The 11,881-nt window shown below is 41.4% G+C and overlaps 1 protein-coding gene across 2 annotated transcripts; it reads left to right on the forward strand.

The window, feature by feature from the left end:
• Positions 1–45: 45 nt before the first annotated feature.
• luc7l3 (LUC7-like 3 pre-mRNA splicing factor) lies at positions 46–6,228 on the forward strand. Of its 2 annotated transcripts, XM_041062815.1 has the most exons (11): positions 46–272; positions 812–878; positions 987–1,026; positions 1,107–1,251; positions 1,454–1,528; positions 1,803–1,907; positions 2,183–2,344; positions 2,701–3,074; positions 3,237–3,427; positions 3,578–3,798; positions 5,551–6,228. In XM_041062815.1, the coding sequence occupies exons 1-10, from the start codon at positions 174–176 to the stop codon at positions 3,763–3,765; spliced, it is 1,446 nt and encodes a 481-aa protein (XP_040918749.1). In that variant the 5' UTR covers positions 46–173; the 3' UTR covers positions 3,766–3,798; positions 5,551–6,228. The 2 variants fall into 2 exon arrangements, with proteins under 2 accessions (XP_040918749.1, XP_040918748.1); XM_041062814.1 differs by having other exon boundaries at positions 3,578–6,228.
• Positions 6,229–11,881: the final 5,653 nt, after the last annotated feature.

The following is an 11,881-nucleotide window of genomic DNA, read 5'->3' on the forward strand; positions in this document are numbered from 1 at the left end:
AGGCCGAGGGAGCTGCTACTGGACTGGTTATAGTCGAACCATATGAACGGGCGTTGTTGTCACAGCGTCTGCCATTTTGATTAGAAGTGCTTTGCGCGCAATAGATGGTGTGAACTGGCACATCAGGAGATACCGCCGTACTTTAAATCAGGGCTACATTGTTTTAGCCAAAAATGCTTTCAGCAGCCCAGTTACTCGATGAGTTAATGGGCCGAGATAGAAACTTGGCCCCTGACGAGAAGCGATCAAACGTGCGATGGGACGACGAGAGCGTAAGATAGCATTCAAGCTAATGTTAGCCTAGCCAGTTTTATACGTTAACATAATGTTAGCCAGTGAAGATGCTTGGAATCATATCGTGTGAGAAGTGGGCGTTAACTCACTTAAGCTCGTTGTACATTAGTTCAGATTTTCACCACAACACACTGAGTTGCTCGCGCAAGCTGACGTTTTGAGTGTTGTCTGGACACGCGTGTTACTATCAGAGTTTGCTAATGCTAATGGTTACTTCAATGGCTCACAATGAGGCTTATAACACCATGTATCTTGCCCTGATGCTACCTTCAGATTTGAGTATTAGTTATTACTGAATTCATCTGTGCCCTGCTTTGACTTGTGGATCTAATAGTAACCGGCAACTGGAGGCTTAAGGAAATATTATGTTTCTGTTAAATTCACTTTTGTCTGTTTGGTCTCAATTAGCAGTTACCCTTCATCGACTGATCAATTATAACTCCACTTTTAAGAGAAATATTTTTTTAAAAAGAGTTTAGTTTTTGAAACAGTAAAAATATCTAATTTTCTCACTTAGGTCTGTCGATATTATCTGTGTGGCTTCTGCCCAGCTGAACTATTCACAAACACCCGCTCTGACTTGGGTAAGTCATGAACTTGTGGATGTACATAAAGATTTTTATTATACAGCTGCAGCTGACAGATGCACCTGTTAAATTTTAAAATAATAAACTTGTCAATTCTTTTTTCAGGTCCTTGTGAGAAAATCCATGATGAAAATCTCAGAAAAATGTAAGTTCTGGTATTAGAAATCACTTCCGTATGACTTGATATTTCCACGTAATAACCTGTTCCTATCTTGTTTTGTCCAGGTATGAGAAGAGCTCTCGGTTTATGAAGGAGGGCTATGAGCGAGACTTCCTGCGCTATCTGCAGTCGCTGCTGGCGGAGGTGGAACGACGGATTCGTAGAGGGCATGCCCGGCTTGCTCTTTCCCAGGCTCAGCAGAATGCAGGGGTTTGTTCTTTGGTTTTGGGACATTGTTCTGTTACTAATTTCTATTAGAGAGTCCTCATGTGTTCTTAGCTGCCACAGAAATATGGCTTTGGTTATTCACAGTGTCCTCAGCACATCAATGGAAATTGTTTCTCTTAAAGCAAAGCACAAAGGAAATGGTTAATGTGGGTGCACCTGAGATACAGTATGTTTATTTCCACAGGGTCCTGGTCCATCAGGAAAGAATGAGGAGAAGATTCAGGTTCTAACAGAGAAGATTGAAGACTTAGTTGTGCAGGTTTGTAACAAATATGATAACATAAATTAGATTTTTATAATCGATTAGCTCAGTTTAGGTCATTTTAAAGATACCAGAACAAAAACACATTGGAATTTGAACATCTGTCACGTACTACTTTTGTTACAGTTGAAATTATCAACATGGAAGATATAATTTCTTTAAATAACAACACTGAATGAAATGATCTTATAGAAATTTAGTTGCCAGTGTTATGATATTGCCTAGAGATAAAATGGCTTACTTGACTTATTTTGGTTTTGCTTTTGCTCAGATTGAGGAGCTGGGGTCGGAGGGCCGAGTGGAGGAGGCTCAGGGAATGATGAAGCTGGTGGAGCAGCTGAAGGAGGAGAGGGAACTGCTCAGCTCCACGCCCTCGGTGAGTCACCTCACTCTAGTGTAATCGGCCTACAGTCGCTGCTCAGGATAGTAGGCGCTGCACAAGCAATGCTATCTGTCAACAAACATGCTTTGTTCTTTCACAAATGGTCAAAGTCCAACTAAGCTTGGATTAAAAGCGATTCCACCAGTCTCACAAACAATCATCACGGTGAGCTAAAAGTTATTCAAATTGGACAAGTACTTGTGCTCTGAGACAGGAATACGTTGCATATTGCTTTGTATTCTCATGTAATAATTGTGCTTTCTATCCAGACCATTGAGAGCTTTGCAGCCCAGGAGAAACAGATGGAGGTGTGTGAGGTGTGTGGGGCCTTCCTCATTGTGGGCGACGCGCAGTCCCGAGTGGACGACCACTTGATGGGGAAGCAGCACATGGGCTACGCCAAAATCAAATCCACTGTAGAGGAGCTCAAGGTAACAGGATCATCTTTCACAAAGACAACACACACAGAAGATGAGATGCAGCATGAATGAGTTGTGTGTGACAAGTTATTGGATCTTTCATGCACCAGAACAAGAAATAGAAATACTTAGACTCAAAAAAATCTTTCAGTTTATATGTATAGTGGAAAAACAAAGACTTAAAAATAGTTGTGCAGAGTAGTGACAGTGTTGCAGGATATTGCAGGACTTTATTTTTCTCCAATTATTGTTTAACACAGTGAATGATATACAATAAGTCATTCCACCAGGACAATGTTTGATTTTTGGCTTTGGTTAAAAACGTGTTGGTCGACTTAATTTACATGCTCTCACTTATTTACTTCTAGGAGAAACTACGTCGCCGCTCAGAAGACCCCCAAGGTGAAAACCCAGCGCTCAGGAGGGACAGAGAAGACCGTGAGCGTGAGCGGGAGGAAAGGGAGAAAAAGCGCAAAGAGGAGGAAGAGAAGGAAAAGGAGCGGGAAAAAGAGCGCGAGAAGGAGAGGGAACGGGAGAGAGAGCGGGAGCGTGAGAGGGAGAGAGACAGAGACAGAGAACGGGACAGAGATCGAGACAGGGAGAGGGACAGGAGGGCACGCCGAAGCCACTCCAACAGTCGCCACTCCAGTCGAGCATCAGATAGGAAAAGGAGCAGATCCCGTGATCGCCGGAGGTCCAGGAGCCGAGACAGGGACAGGGAGAGGGAACGCAAACGCAGCAGGTACGACTGGATATCTTGAACTGCATTAACCACCATATTCTTAACAAATGTGTAGCAGTTGACCCTACATCTGTTTGAGTGGCCCTTCATGATTGTTTATGTTATTTATTTATTTATTTATTTATTTTAAATGAAATGCATCTTACCTCCCTCTTACTGTAGGAGCCGGGACAGAGACAGGGAGAGGAGGCGCAGTCGTGAGCGCTCTGACAGAAAGCGTCGCTCCCGCAGTCGTGACAGGAGGAGGTCACGCAGCTCAGAGCGCAAATCTCACCGCCACCGCAGTCGCAGCAAGGACAGGGACAGAGAGAAGGAGAGAGACAGGGACAGAGAACGGTCATCGAAAGACAAAGGTGAGGACTTGGGATTTTTTGTCTTTGTCTTTTTGTCTAATTGCAGATGCTTGCTATTCTACCAACAACCCTACCTTTTAAACAGGACAGCTGTCCACCAAGGAGAAATGGCAACTTTTTTGATGGTTGTGTATGTGTACGTTTTCTCAGACCGTAAGGCGACAGAGGAGAGGAGCAGCTCTAAGAAAGACAAGCACTCTGACGGCGATGCAGCTGCCATCAAGGCTTCATCAGAAGCGGAACCGATGGAGACAGAGGCGGCCGCCTCTGCCTCCTCCCCTCTGCTAAATGGCCAACAAGAGCTCTTCCATTCTGAAGGTGACACTCAGTCCAATTAAAACTGATCTGATAGGACCTCAGATCAGGCTCAGGTAAGTGCGTCCTCCTCCTCGCTCCCCTCTGGCTCTCAACCCAACCCACCGCCCTCCCACTACCCCACCCGTCCCCACCTCTCCCATCTCCCCTACCCACCCTCTCACCCTCCCTCTCCCACCCTGTTTACGTTCAGTTCAATGCCTATGATTTTGTCTTATGTACTATATGCATATATCTTTATCCTGTTTTCAAATAGTGCATCATAAGTATGCACTGAAGATGAAGGACTAGGCCCGATGAATGAGAAGAAGGTAGAAAACATTCACACAAAGCCAAGAGGGAAAGGCCAGTGTAGCCCTGAGCAAACATGCCCGGAGGTACCCCTCGTTTTGTATCGGTTTTTGATCCTTATAGATGTATATTTGTCTTTGTGGACAAAATGGCAGAAAAACACATTAACCAGTCCAATCAAAATCTCCTGCCTGTATTTACCTGCTTTTTTTTATTTTATTTCATTTTATTTTATTTATTTATTTATTTATTTTTTTTTACTTTGAAGTAGGAAAATGTAATTTTTATTTGTTGGGATATTACACTCCTATACATGGAGAAAGTTCAGCCACTGAGTGTCTACATGTTTATATATATATCTATATCTAGACATGTATCTTGGAGATTTCGCTTTCTGATATGTAAACACACAGACATACTTTCAGCCTTCGTCAAAGGTGTATGTGAAAAACAAGCATTTCTTTTGCCGTAATCATAATTCAAATGCCATGGATTTGTTGTCCAGCTTACTGTGCCTGATAATGCCATGCAGTGTGTGTTTGGGGGGTGTTATAGCACCGGGGGGCCTAACGTAACTAACTAACTGGAGGGTAGGGTTTATCGAATGAATTGCAGCTGACTTCCATACCTCACACAGCGTTGGTGTTGTGAGCGAGACCACATGAGAAAAGGGCAAATTAAAAATCATGGATACTCTCTGACTGTCAAACTGTGCAGGTACTCACCCCAGGTACTCCTTTCTCTACCCACATCCATTTCTGAATGCTGTTGCCTGTCAGAACAAAAACAATTGTTTACTTCTGCAAAAAAAAACATGAACTTGACAGCTTGATTGTGTATATTTTGTAATGTGTTTCTTTGCCTCTTTACATGTTAACTTTTGGGGAAAAAAGTCAGAAATGTCAGAGACACATTTTAAAAGGCTGAGATGCACAGGCAGCCTGCTTGATATTTCTATGCCAACTGCTGAAATTGTCACTGATGTGTGTATTTCCCCATAGTATATTCAGAACTGAAGTTTTGTGAAGATACTTTAATGTTACTTTTGTTGAATTGGTAGGATAACGTGTTTGTATCTTCAATTGGAAATTAAATACACTTAAAAAAAAAACGTCAAGTGCTTTTTCACGTTGGCAACGGGAAGATCAAACAGTTCTGTCACTTTTAAACGATCTAAATGTAAGGTAGTGACCAGATCTTGTTGACTTTGTGCAGGTTGCAAACCTTTAATTCAAGTAAAAATACACTGAAAAATATTTAGAAAATACCAGGATACTCTTCCCAAATTCAGTCAAAACTTCAAATGTCCTTCGTGCTAGTAAATGGATAGTACTTGTGCATCATTAGCGGTGTCTCTTGTGTACGTTCCACACACTCTTCCTAAATTGAAGGATATATTTGGCTAGTAGTAATTATGTAGATGATTATGTTGCTCCAGTAGCAGCAGCTGTTGCTACAAACACATGTTGTGGGACCTTTGCTAACACTGCATTTTGTGAACATTTTTTGCTCAACAGGGGAAGCTGGGATATCTGGTGGAGGAAGAAATGGAAGAGCGCACCCATCCTTACCCTGAACCTGACGCTTCGCTGCTTAAAAACAAGGTGAACCACAAATGTGTAGTGGCTTATTTAAAAAAAAAAACAAAAAAAAAAAACACGAACATACATGTGTACATGAGGAGAGAGGAAAAAAATACATTGATTCTCATGTTCCATTACCTGTTTATCCTCTGGATGAGGGTAGTTGTGGTTCATCTGATGTATTTCTCGGTCTAGATGTCAGTCAGACATCACTTTAAATACCAAACTTAGAGGAGAAGTTCAGTATGGGTTTTTTTTTTTGTTTGTTTTTTTATTTTAAAAATCTTTACACATCCTCCTTGTTTCTTGGCATTTAGAGAATTGAAATAAAAACCGTGCTTGTGGTTTGTTTTGGTTTGTCAGGTTCCACCTCACTTCCTGATCTCCTTTTTTAACAAAGTCAGTTGAGAAAGCGTATGTACAATGTTAGACCCATGATAGGGCGTGTCTCTTTTCTCCTCCACTTAGAGCTCACATTGATTGCTCTTGTCCCCTTACTGTAAAATATACTGATTTACTTTTGATCAAAAGATTTTGAAGACTGAGGATTTGTTTAATTTTGCTCTGCTTTTAATGTCCATGTTGTCTTGATGAATAAAAAGTAAAAACTTGTCAAAGTTGTGTGTTTGTTTTTTGTTTTTTCTCCTCCAATGGGACTGTTCAGTGTAAGGAGTTTGTTGTTCCGATGCTCATCCTGTATTTTGGTCTCCCTCATAACAAACATGCTGCAATAGTTCTCACCAAGATGGAGTGATGCTAAAGACCTGGGGCTTTTCTACAAAGGCAGGTTTGATGAGTTACCTGGAGAACTTTCCTGAGTAAAAGAGGTCCTAAAAAAAAATACTAACAGACCGGCTCAGGGTTTAATTCAGTGAAATCATCATAATTCCTCAGTAAACCTGCTTCTTAAAACTGGCCAATTTTCCTTGGGTAACTGGTTGTTAATATAATCGAGGGAAACGTTTTAGATACATATGTGCTGTCCCTGTTGATGGAATTCATCATCTTACTGAACTATCAATAACTTCTATCATTGCCTGACAAAAGCCTGGGGTTATAAGTTTGTGGTTATCACACTATAACAAAAATTGTCCTCCAGCAAGCCTCTTATTCTTCTCCTATAACGGTATCTTGTTACTGTCAACCTAGCTGGCAGACGTGGGTGCTAATGGTGAACTGTATCCTGGCTGAAAGCTGCCTGCCTTGGAGGATGTACAGTAATTGCATTGTTTCATTAATCAGCAACAACAAAAGCTTTGTGACACTGTGACTTGAGTGTCCGGTCTTGAGAAAAAAAGTCATAGGATACCACTGAATTACACTTCAACTTCAAAACATTCCTAAATTACTTAGTACTTTATAACTGATACACTTTTTCAACAACTTATATCAGTAATGTCACCAATGTATGTCACAGGACAAACAAGCATACACTACTTACCGTATATCTCAAATTGTTTCTCCTCACTCCGGTCCACACTCTGTGTCCCTAACACTGTCCACATACCAGGCCTGATGTTTATGCTTTGGTAATGACCTTTCCGAAGCCGGTGCCTGTGGAGAAAGCTGCAGGACTTTGTTAGAGTTTGTCAGTTGAGTGTAATTAATAGCTACTGGGCACGCAGGTTTGTGTACAACTCGGGTTTACAACCTACACCCTGCAGAGTGTTCACCATAGACAGTCTGAAATCAAGCCAAAAACAGAGAGAAACTTTGTCATTATCCCACTTGATGGTGATTGAGAGTGTGATTAAAGATAGTGTTTAAGATTGTCACTATGAATGATTTGGTCACCCTCTCCTCTGCTGAAAAGGCTTGAAATGAAAACTGTCTCTGGTCTTCTGGCACATTTTTTGTTTTGCCCTATTATTCCCAGCGCCAGTGGGGAAATATCAGTTGTACATAGTCTCAATAGAGTTTAATTAGTGTTTGTGTACCCCACAAGCAAATTATCCATCAATTACACATAACCATGCTTGATTGTGTGGGTGGACTGGTCCAGCTGTGGCCTCTGCTCCTCACTGTTCCTCTCTTGCAACTGCTCAGTCTCGCTACGAGTCCTTGTCTGAGCCTCTTGGCCCCGGACTCACGTGCCGTGAAAATCACCTGTCCCAGAACAGCAAAGTAGCAGGTGGGTTTCAGATGGGCTGTTAACTTCTGGGACTGAAGCTGAAATATGGAACTGTGACCCATGGAGGAGAGGCCCTTGTTTGAGAGCCACGCACAGTGTTCAACTGTGCATAACTTATGCATCAGCACTTGTACTTTTATAAAACTGAAACTTGCTTTATATGTTATTTTTGCATTAGTGAACAGCAGGAGGCAGTATGCACCTGTTTTTGACTGAAACACCAAACTCAACAGTGTGTGCACAACAGTGCAGATGCAGTGTTTCTGGAGACATTGTGCCCATCATTGCATGCTCACTCACACACAGAAGCACAGAAGACACCCAGAGAATAGTAACTCCCTTTAAACAGTGTCCCACTCAGGCAACATTAACATCCCGTTCTCTCTGCAACGTGCAATCTGTACATGTCATTAGGAAAGCAGTATTTCCCCAGGGTAAGAGTCGCAGCTAGTGGAAAAACAGAAGGGAGAAACAACAGGAAGATAGTGAACTGAGGAGACAGGGGGGGATGAAAAAGTGATAGCACAGGAAACAAGGGGAAAGATGGAGGGAGTCAGCCTGATGTGATGCTAAATAACCAGGGTGAAAAAAAGGATAATGGAGACAGATTGTTTTCTCCTTTCTCTACTTTTACACAGTCAATCTCAAGTGAAGCTCAGGAGGGAAAGCAGCATGTAGATAATGCAGTAGAGAAGGCAATTCATCAGCGCTGTCGGCGTGCTGTCTGATTAATGATTGGAACTCCAACACACACACGCACGCAACCACACAGCTTATGTCAGCTGTCAGTCATGTTCTGATGGGGGAATATAATTTCCCCTAAAGGCGTCTGCCATTTGTGCTGAGCTCGTGCCTATTGAATACTCCTTGCACAGCTGTGGCGCCAATAATGTAGCTTAGAGGGCTTTTCTTTATGTTACTACAGGTGATGTGGTGATACTGTATCCTCCGAGGCACTCCAACTGCAGATTGGTGCAGAAATAGTCAGACTGCAGCATTGTGTTATTCATTCTGTTGCAAATCCAAGTTCATTTACAAGGTTTTAATCTTACATATTTTTTTAATGTTATATGATTTGCTTTTATTCTATGATTTTAATGTAAAGCACTAGAATTACCTTATGTTAGAATGGTGCTATATAAATAAACCTTGCCTTGCCTTGCTGGACAGTCGGTGGCAACTATGGCCTATCCCACGTATGAGGATGGTGGATCCACACTGAAAATAGATGTTTCACAGAAAAAGTCGGTCATGTTAGTCATGCCTTTCTAAAAAATTCTGAGGTATAAGATTAGAAAAAAAATGCTGATGCTGCCATTCCTACAACCATATCAATCTAATGTTACGTCAGTTTCATTTCATCTCACATCATCTGAGATAATATAGAAATTGTGACACAAAAGCATTCGTATTGTGATGCATTTCAAGAATCAAACATGAAAAGATTTACTTACAGAAAAGTTGGAAAGGAGGGAATGATGCCCAGGATAGATGAACCGCTGTAATCTGACATCACCTGATTTAATAAAGGTAAAAAAAAAGTGGACGTTCGTGTGTAATGGTACTGCGCTCTTTTGAAATCAGAGGTTGCAGATATATCAAAATATGTGTCCTGGTGCCTTCAGATGGCAGCAGGGAATCAATGAACTGAAATGTGAATAAAACTCATTTCAAAGCCACTTTGAAATTCACTATTAAAGTGAATACCCCAATATATCCAATGAAGTACTGAGTTTTGACTGAGATCCCCCGTTTTCATTTCAATTAGTATTTGATTAAGTTGTTCATATGGCAGTCTTTATACAGTACGTCTGAGTCCATCTGTTTCGCTCGCCTGACAGGCCAAATTTACAAACTGGACAGTCTGTCTTGCTTGGCGTGGTGAAGGTTAGGCCAAGTACAATGAGGAAAAACTCCACATTTTACTTATGATCAATGCCAACCTGCTGTCCAGTACAACACCACTGCTAACGGCGCCTCTAAAAGTCCCATAGTCTCCACTAAAGTTGAACAGTATGAGTTTCACAAAGGTAAGATTGCACTGCGTCATAACAGGAACTATTTTTGGTCTTGTGTATTTTTAGACACTCTGGGTTCAGCACGCCATTCAGCTGTTTCACCTGCACGTTGTACAATAAAAATACTCAATAGTAGCGATGGAACCAGACTGGATCTGGCTTTAGTGTTTGCTCTCCACTCTGTCTCCCTCCTTCCCTCAGCAGATGGCTCCACCACAGGAATGGGCTCCAAATCGACGAGTAACAGCCCAGCAGCTTTCTTTCTGTCTTTCTCTCTGACTATCTCTTCCTTCATATTCTCTTTTTCTCTTCCCTCTTCATTTTCTGCAGTGTTTGCAATTCTGGCCCTAAATGAGCCACCCGGAGCCAGGAACCGGGGTGGCAGCCAGTGGGAGTTTTCAGTCCTCCCACCTGAGCATCAAAGTCCCCTTTTGTGGGCATTGGAGTGAGGACAAGTATGTCACCTGTGCTGTCTCCCTGTCTAAAAGCTCTAGAAGGAGTAGCTGGAGTGAGAAAATGACGAGAATTTAAAAAAAAAAAAAAGGAGGTAGAAATTTTTCTGCAGAATGACTTGCATTATTTTAAGAACTGAAATACATGAAGTGAAGATACAGAGACTGAAGTTTGGAACATCAGTTAACTGACTTAAATTCTGAAATTGACTGTGTTTTTGTTTAATACAGCCATTAAAGAACATTTAGATAACAGAAATCTCTGACAGACAGACAATTTATAGGTAAACAGTCGGGTCTGCTATGTGGATGTAGTCTGTTTCACCATAAAGAACATACTCACTGACACACACGCACACACATATTTGAGAGACACGGCGATACCCAATCATCCCCTGGTGTAACCCTGTCGCCATGGCAACGGCTCAAGCTGACCTTGCCTAATTTGTACCATAACAACCGGCGGTCGTGCAGCGCCATGGAAATATGCAGCAGGTGAAATGAAAATAATTCAGCACACCGAGCTAACAGACTCTGCCTCTGAGTCTCCCCACACAGCCAGCACAGGAGACAAACCTGGACGTGAGCTGGAGCAGAACAAATGACAACCGACCAACAATTCAATGTCTCTCCTATTTTATATTAAAGCCAAGGAAAACAAAGTTGACCAAACAAATGAGTGCTTCATTTGAATCTGCATGGGGTGACTTTTTAGTGATGAGCTCCAGCATCATTAAGACCATTAACAACCCCTATATTTAGTTATTGATCGCAGACAGTGGCGCCCAAAGGCTTCTCATTACAGGCTGTATCCATGTCAGTCATGAGTGATCATTGTTCTCTGGCTTCATTGCTATTGACCCCACTCATTGTCTGTTCATTGCCATCAGATTGATTCATTCATTTTTCATCAGTACACAAGCATTTTACTGATCTCACTCTAATGTGTTACAGCCCTAAAGATGTTTTATAGATTATTTCATATTAGGACTGTTACTGTCCAAGAGGTAGTTATAGGAGACTTTAATTACATGTCTATAGATGTGATTGAAAATAACTCTCCTCCAGTACACCAAGCTTTATTCACCAGATGTTTAGATGACCTTGCCTTTGGTGTCTCAGCTCAAGAGGGTTAAATGAGGACTGGATTATATTTGTTCTCAAATAACAGATTGTTTTTAGAACAATTAGAAGTTTTTAGTGGATGGATGTGTTTATGTCAATAGCAGATTGACTTTGAAATTCCTTGGGGTTATTCATTAGAGATGGAAGGGAGTTGAGTACACTGTGTTTTGAAAAAATTGTAAAAAAAAAAAAAAATACAAAATTTGTTGCCTTGTACTGAAAATCTTTATAGAAAAGGACCATGATAAAGCTGCTTTATGTACTCTACATCTATGGTGATCTATCCCTATCTATCTATATATCACATGACTGAGCAATGGATTGTGTATAAGGAAACAGCTTCAGACACCACTCAGATGAAGGTAAGGTGACCAGAAACATCTGCTGAATGATGAAGCACGGTGAACTGGAGAACAGCTGCGCAATGTGTTTTCATCTTTGAAATCATAATATAATATAATATGTCATGCTTTGTCATGTTATGAAGTAAAACTCTTGACAAATCCTTTTCGTTTCATTATTGGAAACTCAGTGACATT

The sequence above is a fragment of the Toxotes jaculatrix genome, chromosome 18, assembly GCF_017976425.1.
Source record: "Toxotes jaculatrix isolate fToxJac2 chromosome 18, fToxJac2.pri, whole genome shotgun sequence".
In the NCBI taxonomy this organism is placed as follows: Eukaryota; Metazoa; Chordata; class Actinopteri; family Toxotidae; genus Toxotes; species Toxotes jaculatrix.